This window comes from Callorhinchus milii, unplaced genomic scaffold (genome assembly GCF_018977255.1).
Source record: "Callorhinchus milii isolate IMCB2004 unplaced genomic scaffold, IMCB_Cmil_1.0 Scaffold1, whole genome shotgun sequence".
NCBI lineage: Eukaryota > Metazoa > Chordata > Chondrichthyes > Chimaeriformes > Callorhinchidae > Callorhinchus > Callorhinchus milii.
Window position 1 is genome coordinate 1,539,031 of NW_024704742.1, and position 18,024 is coordinate 1,557,054.

General features: G+C 45.1%; 1 protein-coding gene across 1 annotated transcript in view; it reads left to right on the forward strand.

The window, feature by feature from the left end:
* Positions 1 to 1,617: 1,617 nt before the first annotated feature.
* Positions 1,618 to 18,024, forward strand: part of LOC103184496 (multimerin-1) — a 36,374-nt gene continuing 19,967 nt past the window's right edge. Inside the window, exons 1-3 of the mRNA XM_007902525.2 lie at positions 1,618 to 2,067; positions 8,709 to 8,828; positions 17,158 to 17,264. Of these exons, the coding sequence (XP_007900716.2) occupies positions 1,730 to 2,067; positions 8,709 to 8,828; positions 17,158 to 17,264 (565 nt within the window). The 5' untranslated portion in view covers positions 1,618 to 1,729. The remainder of the gene's footprint in view (positions 2,068 to 8,708; positions 8,829 to 17,157; positions 17,265 to 18,024) is intronic.

The window sequence follows — 18,024 nt, forward strand, 5'->3', positions numbered from 1 at the left end:
CTCCCTCCTTTGCCCCATGCGTCGACCGACAGACATATTGCTCCTCATCGATTTGACGTCAAGTCATTTCCAAAGCTCAAGCTAAGTATTTCTTGCTACTTATTTCTTCAGATTGTAACCAAACTACTTACTCTGCCAGGAACTAACTGCAGATCAGGTCTTTTATACGGTCTGGGATAAAATTTAAAAAAGGCACTATTGACAGCAAGACAGCTTTGTCAAACGTGTCTTGAACACAGACAGTGTCTCTCTACACGAGTACAGTTCTACAAAGCCAAAGTGATAGATGGTACTGGAGGCAATTTTTCGTGGATTGCACAAGTCTTTGAATTTGTTTGCCGAGGCAATTGTCGGTAATTATCTCTTACTGTATATCATAGGCAATATTCCAACCAATGCTTCCACGCAGTCTTGTAGGTGACCTCTGGCTGTGACTCATGGATAATTATTTGGCAAGTAAGAGAGGTTATTTTAGAGTGTCTTGCTAGGTAGGTAGGAACCCCTGTTGTGGCCACGTATTATGATGGGCTGTAACAGTCTTCCACAGCTGCCACAAAACAGTGGCTTGGATTCAGCTTTTAATCAGGTCAATTTCTACACATAATACGGTGCTCGGTGCAAATTCATGGCAACAACAATAAAATCACATTTATGTAGCACCCTTCATACAAGACAACATCCTGGAGCGTTTTACAGGGATGTGGTTGGACACTGAACGAGGGAGAGGGGAAAGGTACAGTAGGTGGGTTGAAAGAGGTAGGATTTAGGTGAGACGTCGTTTCAGAAAGAGAGGGGGTGAGACAGACGGAGTTCCAGAGGTTAGGGGTATAGGACCTGAACGCTGAGAGGGAGGGCAAGCAGAGGAGGAGGTTGGAGGGATAAGGGGGTTCCAGGACGTGGATGGATTTGAGGTGAAGACCTCGAAATCAATCGGCAGGGAGACACCGAGCCACTGGAGACTGGCGAGGTCTGGGGTAATAGGCGCGTGGAGCTTGGTGCAGATTGAGGATGCGGACCGCAGATTATTATATAAAGTATTTTCGGCCACACACAAGGAAGTAATTATTTCCCTGGAGGACAGTTAACGACTGGAATGGGTTCACAAGAAGGGTGATGAGGCCAGGAGTCATTTATGAAAAGCTTGGTGCTGTAAGTGGAGTGATGTGAGGCTGTTGTATGTTCTGGAAGGGTGAGATCAAATGAGCCTAAGGGCATCTGAATGTCTCGTGTAATCTTGTGATATGGGTATCAGTTCACCCCACGTAGATTATAATAATACCACAAAACATTTTTGTTTGTTGTGATCTTTCATTCCATTTCAATAAGGCCCACATGAAGGGTTGCTGCAGTTCCAGCCTTCTGCAGATCAGTCGAAGGGATTTAACCATCGACATGCTGAACCTGGAACACGGACACAGAACTGCAGCAAACGATATTAATCGTCGTCGGTGAATATTTTCTCTCTTTTAATTGGCTTCACGAAAACAGAAGCGTCTTTTTTTTTCACGCTTCCTGGGCAGGGCTTCTGTGCTGTTTGTTTCCTCTGGTCATTTCCAAAATGCAAACGTGGTTTCCTTCCTGACCAGAAGTCAAGACAAGCCCACTCTCACTCTCAACACAAGCTTGTACGCTCAGGCGGTTTCGTGCTGCAATACTTGCTTGACACACATTCACCTCTCGCTGTTAGCGCTCTGCTATTCCCGATTTTTCTTTGGTCGGGTCGGTAAGGATGAAGGGGCTCATCTACCTTCTGACAGCCTTCACCCTTCTGGGAATCAGTGAAGGGCTTCTCAACACGACCTCTCCACCAGGTTGGATTCCACCTGGCGGCCCCAGACTTGGGGTCAGCGTTAAAGCAACGGTAAAGGGAGCCAAGGTTCAGAGCGAGCTCTTGAAGGTCCTTAGCAGGAACGTACCTGAGAGAAATCAACCCAATGCTAACCGGTCTCCACGACAGGCGATTGCCAGGACAGGTGGACACTCACATCAATCGAGCTCGAATCAGAATCATCCTTTCTACAGCAAGCCTGGGAACCCCAAACCAAACTTCGAGACGTATCGAGGGAAGTAAGTACAAAGTCAGCTTTATCCCTAGCTGGATGCTGGGGCCTTTCGGTCGGGGTGGGAGGTAGCTGATTCATCGGGGGTGCTTGTTTAAAAGTGCCTCCAGCGAACTGTACCCTCTGAACAGAGGTAGAATGACAATCTGAAACGGAAACAAGAAATCAACCGACCGTTCAGAATTCGGAAGAGAAAAATAGGTTAATGTTTCGGGTTTCATCCAAGCCCGAGAGGAAGGATGATACCTGAGGTGTGAATCTATCTCTTTTTGCTCCGGATCCCGGTTGATTTGTGGTGCGTTTCAGTCTTTGTTTATTTGATGTCTGTTTATCTATTGGCCTGTCTGTAACCTGTATAGATGGGAGAAATCTCACCTGGGGATAGATTGACTCCATTTGCGTCATATTTCAGCGTTTCCAGATTTCGGCAAATTAATATCAACAACCCTTGCATTTGATATAGTTCCTTATCGGGTTGTCGAGATGTCTCAAAGCACTTCACAGGTTATGACTGTACAGTGGATTGACTGTGTATTTTGTCAGCAAACAGCGACTGCTAGTTCCACGCATCAGTGTCCCACAAACAGCCATGGAGTGAGTGACCAATCTTATTTGGGGTACAAGGACGCTGCGAGAAATTCCCTTCCCTTTTCGAGTAATGCCGTGGGATCTTTAAAATCCACCTACACAGGCAGACTTCAGTTTAAAGGACGGCACCTCCAACAATGCAGGACACCCCCAGTACCGCATTGGAGCGTTAGCTTAGACTTTGTTATTCCAAGCCCTGACATGGGGCTTGAACCCACACCCTCTGACTCGGAGGCGAGAGTGCTACCGACCACTGAGCCAAGCTGACACCTATGCTGTTGAATTAAGAACATAAGAACGTAAGACGTGCTAGACGAAAAAAGACCAAGAACCATCTAGTTGGCCTTCCACCTTCCTGGAGGTGGCCTCCACGTATGTCCCAAACTCCCTATGTACTATATCCCACAATGTTATTTCCTAAAAGAAAATGATCTAATCTTTTTTTGAAGGAATCAACATTTCCTGCTTCAACCGTCTCCCCTCGGGAGCCTGTTCCACAGGTTCACTATTCGCTGACTGAAATAGTGTTTGCGCAGATTTGTTCTGAATTTAACCCCCCTTTCGATTGCAGGCCGTGTCCCTGGACAAATTGAAACAGCCCGTCATGAATTCAGACTCAACTTTGAAGTTGTTTTTCTGTAGTTCTTAAAAGAAACTTACAGAATAATGGCCTTCAAAACTAAGGTTGTGTTTCAAGAATTTGCCAGATTATGGAGGCTCTAAAATGCTACACAAATAGAGTAAATGCTGTTAGTTACCGCCATAATTATCCTATCTAATATAATAATAATCCTTGCATTTGATTTGGCGCCTTATCACGTCTTCAAGGCATCTCAAAGAACTTCACAGAATACACTGTAAATGAATTGACTGTATGTGTTGTGGGCACAACGGGACAGCCAGTTGTGTACAGCAGTCCCCACAAGCAGCGCTGGATTGAAGTGACCAAGTTATTATTATTATGTATTTATTTATTGTTGAAGGGATTATATTGTCTACCTCTATTTCCGTTTCTGTACATTGAGAGAACCCGGAGTGGCACCGTAAATAAATGTGTCGTCTGCGATAACGCTGACCCATTAGGACTCGGGAGCATTTCAGATACAATCTCTATTGTGTGACTGACTGGGGCGGGGAAATTGGCAAGTTTCCCGCTGCTGAATCCCATTCAAAGGAGTATCCCTCCTGCTTTCCTGAATGCCTGTGTACAAGTTTGACCCTATGTCTCTCAACACAAAGCCTTGCTATTAGCAGGGAGACAGCTCAGTACAGAAGTCAAACACAATACGTATCATCAGTTTCAGGCTCCAGACACGCAGTTTGGAGATACAGAGTACATCACACAGTGAAGAAACATAATTTCTTCGACAACACAAATGTTAGGCTCTAAAGGACCCTTTTCGGTCTCTTTGCGGAATGAAAAAGGAAATAGCAGTTGCTGGAAATTTAAAATTGTTAAGATCGAAATGCCGAAAGAGGAAGATGGACTGAAGTTTTGGGAGTGTCCTTTTGATCACACTTTCATTGACTCCCGATAATAAATTAATTGTTGATGCAAGGTAACTATGTGGAGACCTGTAGCTCAGTGGTTAGAGCGCTCGCTTTGCAAGCGAGAGACCCGGGTTCAATTCACTTCACATTACATTATGTGAAGCGCTTTGAGACGTCTCGAGGCAATACATCAAATACAAGGATTTATTATTATTACTATAAGATAACAGAGAATCATGAGAGCAACATCGAACGAGCGTGTGACTGATAACACTGCGGCTTCTCTGTTATATTTCAGCTTTTATCGCCGTGAGATCAAATGGTGGGCTGAAGGGATATCAATTCACCCACTCTAACCTCAAGGGGGAAACCGGCAGAAATATTACTGTGTTTGAGGGCTTGTGGGCACTGATCCCTTTAACCTCCAAGCCTGTTCCTAAGCAGTTATTTACCCATTTTATTTGTGAATGAGTTAGTTCATCAACAATAATGNTTTTTTGTTGATCTGGCAACGTTTTCACAGTGTGGCTCGTGTCAGCTCCCATTCTTCCAGACTGATTATCCTTGTGTGGCCTCTCGGAGTGAGATTGTGACACTTTACTGCTAACTTGGGCCAAATTCGAGGACGCTTTGCGCTGTGAACTTATGCCCTTCCACGAATCAGCCCGAGATTGCTCAGTTTATAATAATAATAATAATAATCCTTGCATTTGATATAGCGCTTTTCACGTCGGGAGGACGTCCCAAAGCGCTTCACAGAACACACTGTAAAGTGAATTGACTGTATATTTGTGGGCGAACGCAGCAGCCAATTGCGCACAGCAATGTCCCACAAACAGTCGTAGATTGAAAATGACCAATTTATTATTGTTTTTGGTTTTGGAGGGATTACTATTAGGCTCTGTGTGGAGTAAGGAAACTTGCCCAAGGTTTCGCCCTCTGCCTGGAATTGAACTCAGGTCTCTCGCTTGCACGGACTGTGGTGTCCTCGCGGCCAACAGGGAGACAGACAATACTTTCATCACATTTGACCGAGGCAGGGTTTACACTGCAGGTAAAAGGACAAACGTTCAAACTCACTGCACTTCCTGATTGACGCTACTTTTAATTGACGCTGCTTTTGGTGTGACACGACGTTGCTGATTATCCTGGACCCCAAGCTCGCATCGTTATATACGCGTCTACTTTTCCAGTACGGTCGTTAAGAGAGTGATCGGGAGCTGACTAATTTGTCCCTCTCACGTCCCAGTGGCTTTGAGGACGATTCTAGTTCGCCTCCTGCCGACCGCACACTTTATTTTAAATGACAGTGTTTGTGGTTTAACTGGTAGTCTATTCCACACGTCCACAGCCTTCCGTGAGGGATAGAAAGTCCTACTAATCTCAAGTCATGCTTGAGGCTTGTCAATTTTACACTCATGTCGTGTCTCACGATAAGGAATAGCATCCTCTTAACCTATTCTCTGTACCTCCCCCATCAATCTTAATCTAATGCCATTAATTGAAAGATTTCCAATAGGAACAGAACATCTGCTACACACTGAGTAACATAAGTACCACATTTCATTGACTTCAGTTTTAGTATAAATATGATTGAATTTGAAGTGGAACTATATCACATTACATAGAGCGTTACAGCATGGAAACAGGTCATTCAGCCTGAATAGTCCTTGCCAGTATGAATATTACTCCACCAAAATAATAAATAATCCTTACGTTTTAACGTCGTGAGGACGGGTCAAAGCGATTCACAGGATGTACGGTAAAGTGCAGTGACTGTGTGTTTTGTGGGTGAACACGGCAGCCAGTTTGTGCACAACAATGTCCGCAAACAGCTGTAAAATCGATGACCGATTTTAGAGGATTGTTGGTCAGGACACCGAAGAGAAACTCCCTTCTCTTTTCTACCCTGAGCAGGCAGATGGGGCCTTGGTTTAACATCTCATCCGAAGGATGGCACCTCCAGTAATGCAGCACACCCCCAAAACTACACTGGAGGGTCAGTTTAGACTATGTGATTCCAAGTCCCGACATGGGGCTTGAGAGTTCCACATATAATAATTATATTAATAATAATAATCCTTGTATTTGATATAGCGCCTTTTCACATCATTGAGACGTCTCGAATCACTGCACAGAATGTATTGCAAAACGAATTGACTGCGTGTATTTTGTGGGCGGAACGCGGCAGCCCCCAATTGCGCTCAGCAGCGTCCCGCAAACAGTGGCGGATTGAGTGATGACATGTGTTTCGAGGGATTATTACATGTATGTCATCGACACATGTTCTTGTGTCGAGAACGTAGTCCGAAATAGCCTACTCAGTCTCAAGAGTTAATACTGATACACCACGTACCAATGTTTCTTTACACAATCCACTGTGTGTAATGATATGCAGTGCTTAAACACTTGGTTTCAAATGTCAAGACTTCACCATTCACTATTGTAAACACTATTCCATTAACTGCTCGTCTGGACAAATTTGGTTGTGGCTTCCAAATGCACACACTGTAATCCTGTCACCTCCTTATCCTGTCATGTATTGATGTGAGGCACGTGAATAATTAAATTCAAAATGTCTGGATCAGCTCGAGGTCAAAGTGTGTGCAAACACAAACAGATTGCAGTGATTAGTTTTTCATCATCGTCCCCAACGATCAGAGAGGAGATTTTGACCCGATCACGTAAACTAGCTTCAAAGCAAGAATCAAAAAGATAACCTTCTAACTCCATCCAATATTTGGTCCTTCCTATGTCTTTTTTTTTAACAAAACAAGATAGTGGTTAGCACATTTCTTCACACGTGAAGATGAAGCGTCGTTTTTTTTTAATCTGATTAAAGTGGCACACGATGGAGTCCTGTAGCTCAGTGGTTAGAGCACTCGCTTTGCAAGTGAGAGACCTGAGTTCAATTCCAGGCAGAGGGCCAAACCTTGGGCAAGTTTCCTTACTCCACACAGAGCCTAATAATAATCCCTCCAAAACCAAAAACAATAAATTGGTCATTTTCAATCTACGACTGTTTGTGGGACATTGCTGTGCGCAATTGGCTGCCGCGTTCGCCCACAAATATACAGTCAATTCACTTTACAGTGTGTTCTGTGAAGCGCTTTGGGACGTCCTCCCGACGTGAAAAGCGCTATATCAAATGCAAGGATTATTATTATTATTATTATTATCAGACCAATATCGCCAATCTCCACAGTCACCGACATTAGGTCAACTAAACTTCCCTATAACATGCTCTTCTCTGGGGACAACCGGTCATTGGACCACAGAACGGAATTGCTCACTCAACTTGCAAATAATGGCACCTTCACTCGCACCGTCGCTTGTCAAACTTGGTAGCACTCTCGCGCCAGAGGTTGTGGGTCCTAACTGCACGTTGGGCACTTTGACACAGCTTAGACCGTTAGAGTTCAGAGGTGCTGCCCTTCTCAGGTGACGTTAAAGCGAGGTCCTGTCTGCCTGTTCGGGTGCGTAGCAAACATACTATCACCACTTGAAAAGAGAAGGCAGTTTCTCCCGGTGTCCTGGCCAACAATCCACCAATCAATATTAGTCGTTCACTTGATGGCTGTTTACGTGACTTTGCTGCGCGCAAATTGGCTGCCCCGTTCGCTTCTCAATACACAGTCACTACACTTCGTGGTAAATGGTGTGCAGGGGCTTGGAGGCATCTCCATGATATAATAGTGCAGCGATTATTTTACTGTAGGACTACAATATCTGTGGCGTACCATTCATTTCAGGTGTAGTTTGTGTGATACATCACTGCCATCTGCTGGATATCTGTGTATGACTTCTTCTTACCTGCGCTGAGACCAGAACATATTTCTTGCAAAAGATATATCAGTTGTAACAATTCAGAATTTTCATTTCTACATATACATGTGTATAGAAATATAATCTAATTTACATATATATGTGATGCAGTGCTTGGGGATCGCTGCATTGTTGGAGCTGCTGTTCTTCCGATGAGATATTAAACCGAGGTCTTTGTTGGTCTGTTGAGTGGGTGTTAAATATCTGCCAAAAAAGCGAGTTTCTCGGCCAACAATCCTCCAGATAAAATTGCTCGTGCACTTCATTGCTTGGGGCTGTCTGTGGCACATTGCCGTGCGCAAACTGACCGCTGTGTTTGGCTCACAAGCACATAGTCGTTATACTTAACGGACAACTCTTGAGACAATTCACTGTCATAAGTACGATATCAAATGCAAGGATGATGATTATTATGCTGAGTTAGAAATCGGCTATCTTGCAAAAATATATTTTTACAACAACAAGTCTTCAATTTGAGAAACCTCAAGCACAGAAACAAAGGTTGTAAGTTATTGCGCGCGGTTTCCAGCAGTACAGACCTCTGTACAGGTCCTCAGGAAAGCATTTCTTTCCTTCCAGTTTCCAACGTAACTTTTAAAATTGCTTACCCGCACTTTTCGGGCCTCGGGTCCCTGCGGCCGCTGAGCAAATTAGGTTGTGCAAAAAGAGTTATTTTATGGCGTACTTTCCGAGTGCCAGGAAATGGAGTGATTTGTCTTGTTTTTGTTGTGTTGTGTTTTGCAGGAACTGGTGTGCTTATGTGCACACGCGACTCTCACCCACCGTAACAATGGACAGCGTGCAGACCTATGTGTCTATGTCGGCACAAGTGTGTCCCTGGAATACCAGGAGCTGCCAACCGAGGTACGTTTTATCAGCGTTACACAATTAATTGGATATACTCGGGCTGGATATTAAGACCTTACGTGCATAGCTGGAGGATACACACCATGGAACAAAGCACTAATCGAATGGCACCAAGTATCTAACTCACGAGCTCGGCGGGCAATGGTGGCTTCGGTGCCAGTGGCTTGCTTTCTGTCCGTGCAATTAAAGGTGATGTTTCAGCATCTCCGATGGCTGAGGACGAAACAGAGTCACACAGCCCAGGAAAGTCCCGGGTTCACTCCTCCTCACACTGCGCTGTGTTAGTTAACCTCAGCTGCAGGAGCAGCAGTAAATATTACAGTCGCTCTCAATGTCCCTGGGATTTAAAAGTGGGGGGGGTGGGGGGGGATAAAGGCTCCTATTGCTCATGGCTACTCATTTTTGATGGAGCCTTTCCTCTGGATGAGACGTTAAACCATTTGCACTTTGTCCTTTAGGAGGATATTAAAGATCCCACGGCTAATTGAAAACAGTAAGTGATTTTCTCCTGGTGTCTTGGCCAGCAGTTCTCCAGTTTAATGGGTCAGACACCTCAGGCTGGTTATATGAGACATGGCTGCTACACTTGACATTACTACAGTTTTAACGCGATGGGAGTTTTGTCAACTGCAATTTTTTTTCTTTCGACGAGCGAGTGGCTTTACATCGCCGGTAACTATCACGTCACTCCCAGCAAGTTCGCCCTCAATTATCACAGGGGATCGTTATTATTGGGGATGTTAAAACGCAACAGGTGGTAATATCACATGTTGCGATAAATTGGTCGTTCATCCACTTCACTGTTGTTTGTTGGGAGATTGCTGCTTGCAGATTGGCTTCCCGCGTGGACCCATGAACACTTTACAGCATTGTCCGTGAGATCTAGAACAAGCTGCCAGGACCAGGTGGTTGAGGCTAGGACACTAGACTCATTTAAAAGAAGCAGCTTGAGGCTGTGACGGGAGGTCGCTAGGGTGGGCCGAAAGCCCTCCTTGCATCCGGATCAATCTCGGGATCTTGTGAAGCGTTCGGCACTCTTTCGGATGCAAGGGTTCGTAAGTGTACAGAATGCAAGGCTATACCTAAGGTTTGGACCCAATCTGGGGTTGAGGGTTGAGGGGGTTGGGGACGATGGGCGAAAGCACGGTCAAAGAATGAGGACAGACACACCGAAGCCCGGCTGTTGATGGTGGAGTGGGTAGGGCGGTGGACCTGAAATACAGACAGGAGCTGCTGAGCGATTTTGATTGGGTGAATTTCGTACCCGTTCCAAACGCTTTTCTTAATGTGTTAGAAACAGGTGATGCCGGAAAGACGTTCACTGAGGAAGCGAGATTCAGTTGGTTCAGCCGTGTACAGTGGAAAGTGCCGTCATTTTTAAAAATTCCTCAGAGAACAAATCAAATCAAACACCCACTTGCAATGACCAATCTTTACAGATGCATTTTGACTGCCAGCTTTTCACGCGCCTCTTTCCGCAACACGCTGGTAAACTATAATCTGCAAAAAAAACAACAAAAAAAATCTGCTCGCGGCTAACAACAACAACAACAACTTGCATTTAGATAACAACGTAACTGGCAACCGGTTTATATAGCGCCCTTCACGATGGAATGCTTTCGCAACTCAAACAGCAACCCAAAGGAAAACAACTCTTTAACAGGAGCCAGAGCAGACACAAGGGGCAGAATAGCTTTTCTGCGCCGTAAAATATCTATGGTTCTAAAATGCTCACAAATTCCTGTCTTGACGTTACCAGAGTGCCCCTTGCTGGCCACACCTGCAACATTCATACAACCGGATCACGTAGGAATTCATTTAGCTTCTCAAACAGCAAATGCAACAAACTCTGGGCTCACGTGTTCATTTCAGCGCCTTGGAAGCGATGGCGTTCAACGATTAAATTGCTGAAACCGCACCTTCTTAGAAATAACGACGGTCAGGAGTAGATTACTGACATCCACCCTGGTGCACCAGTTGTTGGCTCCACGTGACCTTTTACTGGAAATGCAATTTCTGTACGAAAGGTTATACGCGTTCCTGCAGCAGAGGTGCTCACTGACCCCCGCGAGCTCCGCGCAAAGAAAAAGAGACCCAAGGATCGTAATAAAGTGGGTTAATTAGCCCTGCAGAGAATAGACTTACACGGAATGCTGCAGCACGGAAACGACAGCCACAACTTGCCCTTCACGTGGGCAATGTCTCAGCGCACTGACCAATGGTGCCGAGCTGGGGAGAAAGGGAAGGAGACAGGAGGCCGGGTCGGAGACGAAAGTGTTCAGGTGCGATTTTAAGACAGATAGTCCTGTAGCTCAGTGCAAGCGAGAGACCTGAGTTCAATTCCAGGCAGAGGGCGAAACCTTGGGCAAGTTTCTTTACTCCACACAGAGCCTAATAATAATCCCTCCAAAACCAAAAACAATAATAAATTGGTCATTTTCAATCTACGACTGTTTGTGGGACATTGCTGTGCGCAATTGGCTGCCGCGTTCGCCCACAAATATACAGTCAATTCACTTTACAGTGTGTTCTGTGAAACGCTTTGGGACGTCCTCCCGACATGAAAAGCGCTATATCAAATGCAAGGATTATTATAAAGAGGGAGCGAGTGATGGAGGGATCTGAGGCAGGGAGTTCCAGAGGTTTGGGGCACAGCGGCTGAAGGCACGGCGGCCAACGGTGGATCGGCCCTCAGTGTGGGATGGGCAGGAGGCCCGAGCTGACTGAGCGAAAGGAATGGGTAGAGGAGTGAGTAGGTCATTCGCTCCAGCGGGTCCGTGCTGGCTCTCTCTCTCTCCAAATCCTTATTGAGGAATATTGAGGATTCCAGTTTGAAATCCTTTCAAACCTCATAGTCTCAACCAGGTGTGTGTCCGCACAGAGTCCGAATACAGGCATGAAATTGTGTTCATTTTCACAAGGTGTCCATTTGCACCTGCCGATTATCCCTCACTATTAAAACCGGCACGTTCTTTGTTTTTGGCTTGGTCTGCACAAAGTGCTGTAGATGAGTATTAACTATATTGTCAGGAATGAAGGTATACGGGACTGGGCAGACCATTAACCTGAAGCGACCTCGCAGAATAACGTGACAATTTGCAGTGGCAATTTGTGCTAAATTCTCGGGAGGCTCATGGTGTGGACTCTGACTAAGAACAGGGTTGCGCCTCTCGCTCTCTGTAACTGCTGATAAAAAGTAAATGAGTGATGTGTACAATGTCAGTGACTAATTGGCTGGTAGTGGGCTACTCAGGCCCTGATGCCATCCGGGAATTCTAATTATATACTGATTAATGAGAAATAAAACCAACCTTGAACTCACTGCCCTTCACCGTTTATTATTGCTGATAAAAGATTCGTAACACGGTTCGTGTATAAAAATAGAGTTTGTTTTCTGCTTCCTTGGTTCGTTCCGTGGTGAGCACAGTTCCGTGCTTGAGGCAGAGCGCCGCGAGGGACAGGAGAGTGAGGGGGACCGTGATATTGAGGCTGATACATGCTTAGAATATTTGGAGACACTGCGAACTAAGACACTGTTCACTGTACCTTCAAGATGCACGTTATCAACAGTACGATTCAACGTACCTCTTAAATATGATCTGTCCTCCCCGAAGCTCCAACCTGTGTACTCTTCGTGTTCCCTGCATTCTGAACTGTGACCCAGAAACCAACCTCAATTTCATCAGTAACATACATATTATTACCTGTTCATGGGACCAGCCCTCCTCCTCCTTCCCCTCTGCCTGAGCGACATCCAGCTGCTGGCCAAAAGCAAAGGCAGTCGCTCTAACTCTCGGCCTTTCTCATTGCAGTTTTTCCTCTGCTAGTTCGAGGTTCACCCACAGAGAGATACCTCCATTCCCTTCCACTTCCCATTCTCCCCATACATTGAGAAGGAGCTCAGCGTCTTCCTGCAGAACAAGTCGTTGAGATTAGAAACTAAGCACCACTGCACCTCTCGTTGCAGTGATGTCCTGACCTCTCTTTGTGGTGCTCTCCTGCACCTCTCGTTGCCTGATGATCCTGCATTGGTGTGTAGACACGCTGCCAAAGACCTTTTTTATTTTTGGGTACAATTTAAAATTTCCTTGTAAAAAATTCATCAGTCTGTAACCAAGGGAATGTGTTCATTTGAGGAGTGATGGGGTACGATTTGTGGTGTTTTACCCTGGTGGCCATTGATTTGATCATCTCCGCAATTGGCACCCTTCAGTGCGAACTAACACTTCAAACTTCACACAAAGCCTTGTGTCAATGCACCAAATGGCCACTCGCCGACAGCAACCCTGTTCCTTGGTTCCTTGAAAACGACAGGAATCCCAAATGACTGTAAGTACGATTTCATTAGTCATTCTGGACTTTGAGTTATCAATCTTTTCAGTCAGTTAGCCCCAGGCAAAAAATAGCGAGTTACAGAAGAGCTGATTGATAAGTGGTACTTGGATGGTGGGTGAGAGCAGGGCGGGGGGGGGGGGGGGGGAGGAGAGAGGAGGGGGGGTGCGTGGGGGGAGCTATAAAATTCCAATCCGCCTTACAACAGAGCTACTGATCTTGTCCTCCCGACGTGAAAGGCGCTATAATAAACGTCATTTTGTTGTTGTTGTTGTTTTGTTTACATGTCATTTCATTTTGATTACGTTTGCCATCTCCTCGCTGTTGCTTCGACCCCCGCGCCTGCGGTCATCTTTCCTATTCCCACATATTTGACTTTTAAAAAAAAAAATTCACTGGGTGTTATCGCGCTTCAGAGCGGTTCGTTCCACTTCAACTCTGGTGGTGCTGATGCCTTGCAGCACTTTGGGATGTCCTCCTGACACGAAAGGGCTGCACAAATGTCGTTGTTGTTGTCGTTGATGTTGTTGTTGCATTCTGAATTGAGACAACAGGAGTTCAAGCACAGTTAAGCAAATCTCGGGGTCCACAACCCAGTTGGATTAAAAGGAAACCTGCGTTATAACAAATAGGGTTATACTGGAGTTCTGTATCAAGGTTCTGCTGTGTCCAGGGTGGAGGCTGATCTTCAGACAGTGAGGGTAACCTCCTCTGTATAGGTCTGACATCTGCCACTAGTACTGAAATACTCTGAAAGCTACTCATCCACCTGTCATCCTGACACCAAATGTGACCCTTTGATACACGTCGCAATTATCCAATCTCTTCACCTGCAATTATTTGGGCTGTGACCTACTTCTGAAAACTCACCTTCGATCCTCAAACGAAAATTCAGTCCCAAGGTGTTTAACCACTCATAATTAATAGCATTCAGATGTACAAAACTACTTTCAATCATCATTATAAACATTTTCAGATTAATAGTTATTATTATGCAAATCTGATTCAAAGTAGTCTAAGTGATTATTTCCAGAATACATTTCCTGCCTCTCTTTCTCATTTGGATTATCAGATACATGATGAAATCTGCTCGAGCCCTGATAGTAATTCCATTCCATATAGTCTTTGGTCACCCCTTGGACTCTGGCTAGTAAACGGAATTGGGCTCATTCTTACTGACTCTGAACCCTGGAGATTCAGGTTCAAATCCCATATAAGAAGAGGTGTTTAATGGACCATTTATCTTGGAACATTGCTGCTACTGGAAGATGGCAAGATGTACGATGCAGTTACCGACTCTGGAGCTGCTCTTGACTGACCTGGAGAGACGGCAATGCCAAAGGCAGCAAAGCAGGTGCCATCTCCTGTTGCTTTGACTCTACCTTCGATCCGCCCACCTCACCACCTCAGTCCCACCCCTTTGCAGAAGTTCTAGCTTGCTCCGAGCAAGCTTTCAAAGGTCCTCTTTAAAGGTCCACTGCTTTCGCCTAATTGCTCCTCTTCCCTTGGTGGCTCGCGTGAGTGTCTGGCAGACTGTAGATCCAGTTTCCTTATGATCTCGGCCACAAAAGCAGCACCTCACTTTAGAAGTTCGAGGGCTTCCTTTTTGACGCAGAGGATAACTGGCCAGTGTTGTGCACTTTCCTGCAAGGCCTGAAGGGTTGAATATCAACGGAGTGATTCATCCTTTGAACGTTAACCTTCAATTCCCAGCGGACTTTGGCACGTGTAGATAAAACCAATTTTAAATTGTCACAGTATTGCTATGCTGTTTGTGGGTGGGGCATTGCACGAATTTGTTGCCAGCTTCATCCACAAACACGGACACTACACTTGACAGTAACTACTGTGAAGCGCTTTGATTCACTGTGATCAAGCTATATCAAATGCAAGGATTATTATTGTCCCCCAATGTTACACAGACTGGTACAACAACGATAACAACTTGCATTTATAATAGCGCCATCCTGGAGAGTCTGAACACCGAGTCAGGGGGAGAGAGAGAGAGAGAGGTGGGGGAAGTGACCCCCTCAGCACAATCAAAAAGGAAGGTATTTGAGATGGGATTTGAAAGTGGGGAGAGAGGGGACAAGACGGAGAGATTGAGGGAGAGAGTTCCAAAGCGTAGGTACCCCATTATCTCCAGTCAGAGTACTGTTACACTGTGCCGCACAATGTTGAAGGGAGATAACCTGAAGAACCGAAGGCTCTGACATTCATCACATTCTAGTCTTCTAATCTTCGGCCTTCCTGGCTAACGTTTGGCTAATCTTCGGCTGCCCCTTGCTACCGAGCAGAGCCAGAGCTGTGCCTGCGATCAGACCCTTTTCAGCGTAATCAAACCGATCCAATCTGAGACAATAAAAACCTGAAGAAGCATCGACATTGTTCTGCACAGCGGCCCCTGGTAAACATGCCAGTTATCACGGGAACCAACAGGATTCGTTAAGTGTTTGAGTAAAGAAATAGTAATTAAATATCAAGACAAGTGCATCGCTTGTCAACTCCATTTCCCTCCCACTTTTGGATAGTAATTATACAGTGTTGTATCTTCCAATCCTTATATTGAAAGTCACAGTTTAAAATATTATCCTAAATCCTATCTTATAACACATTAAGGAATCTGAATCAACAATAAATTTGTGGACAGTCTAAAATATTATCCTAAATATATATATGTGTATATATTATATATAATATATATATATATCGGTATATAATATATAGGGAGTTTCTCCTGGTGTCCTAGCCAAGAATGCCCCAAATAAAACTCATTTCATAGCTGTTTGTAAACACTCCTGTGATGTGCTGTGAGACATCCTCCCAACGTGACAGGTCCTATACATCAATTTGAGACATCATCCCGAAGTGAGAGGCTCTTTAAATCAAATGCAAGTATTATTATTGTTATTATTATTATGTACATGCCATTAAGGTTTCAGTCGACTTGTTTATGAACGTATTCTGTACGCGGTACAATATTCCTCTAAGATCTCCTGGAACCCATCTGTAGTTTTAATCTTGTGCCCAGAAGCAGAGAGAAAAAAAGACCATTGGCTTGTTACCACACGATGCCCAAAGGCTACTGTAAAAAATTATGAAAATTGATCATTTTTATGCATGAAAAGTATTGGTGGAATATTCATCTCGTTCCCCACTTTGGGGTATGGTTTGCAAGCTTTTGTCTGAAAAATGTCGACAATTACGGATGATCCCGAATGCACTCATTAACTCAAATGAATATTTTCAAATGGGCGGTGTCACGAGTTTCTGTGGAATGTGCAGCAGGAGCAGAATTGCCGTCTTCTGGGGATCGCACACAGACACTCTCTAACATTTCGTGAGCTGATCGAACAGGGTCCAATTCACGAGCGCTTATGGCAAACAGTGTGATATGAAAATATTACAGAGTGTCTCTCTTCCCCGCTCCGAACCAGCAGCTCCCCATCCTCTATCCTTCACCAGATCCCAAGATATTCCATTGTAAACATATTTGTGGAGTCCTGTAGTGTAGCGGCGAGAGCGCTCGCCTCGGAAGCGAGAGAACTTGGGTTTGATTCCCGGGCAGGGCGAAATGTTGGGCAAGTTTCCTTCATGCACACGTCTCTGTTTACCTAGCAGTAAGCAGCGACCCGGTTGTTAAGTCGATTGGCGGATCGCTTTTCTGTGGGTAATAATCCCTTCAAAAAAAAATAGTAATAATTTGATCACTCAATCCATGACTGTTTACGGGGATACTGCTGTGCGTAGTTGTCTGCTGTGTTTTGCTCAAAAAATATACAGTCTATTCACTTTGCAGTATATTCTGTGAAGAGCTTTGAGATGTATCGAAGACCTGACCTAGATCAAATGCAAGGATTATTATTCTTATTCCTCTGCCCACCCCCTTTCGCTCAGCTGCACATCTTGAGAGAAGCCCCTCGAGCAAGATTTCAGCCCTTGACATAACGGTGAGCGACACTGCCTTAAATCTTCTGAATGTTTCCGTTTGTAGGTATCAGATCATGAACCGCCCGGCTTACAGGATGAAGCACAAAATCGTGACCTCGTTGGAATGGAGGTGCTGTCCTGGTTACACTGGAGCAAAATGCGAACCCAAAGGTCAGAATTTCCTTGTACCGTGTTCCTCTGCCCTCTTCCTTCACTGACGTAATACGTGCCTCTCACCCCACTTTGTGCCACCATCGGTGGCTGAGCCTTCAGCCATTACACCCTCAAATTCTGGAACTCCCTTCCTCTATTCCTCTACCTCATCGCCTGTCTTTCCATCTTCAAATCCCACCTTAAAATAATGACCAACTACAGTCACATACCATCCCCCCACCCCCCACCCACCATCACCCAGGAAATTTACAGCACAAAGAAGGACGCTGTGTCCTTCTCAGCTCTTACAAGAGCAATCCTTTCAGCCCCGTTTACCTGCTCTTTCCCACATTCCCCTTCCTCCTAGCTCAGCATCCAACTCTGCCACTGAATGACGTGCTCCGAACAAGGATGGGGGGGTGAGGGGTAAGGAGGAGCGAGCCAGGGATGTGTTCGAAGAGATAGAAAATGAAGAGAGCACTGTTCTGAAACATCACAAATTTCACGCCATTGTTGGAGGCAAAAAAAAATCTAAAAAATCCAGAGAAAGCAACAGTCAAAATCTTTAAAACCCTTCGAGCTGATGCTTCCTCCTCCAACTGAAATGAGCAAAAGCAACACACCCAGGAATTGAACCTTTTGTAAACCCTGCAGCTCAAGAAACCAATTGCTTCACCATTGAAACGCAGGTAGTGGCGACAGATTTCAAAGAGAACGGAAAGCAGAATTTCCACCTCGTCTTACCCTGTAAGACTATTTTGTCTGCCAGCTGGAACTC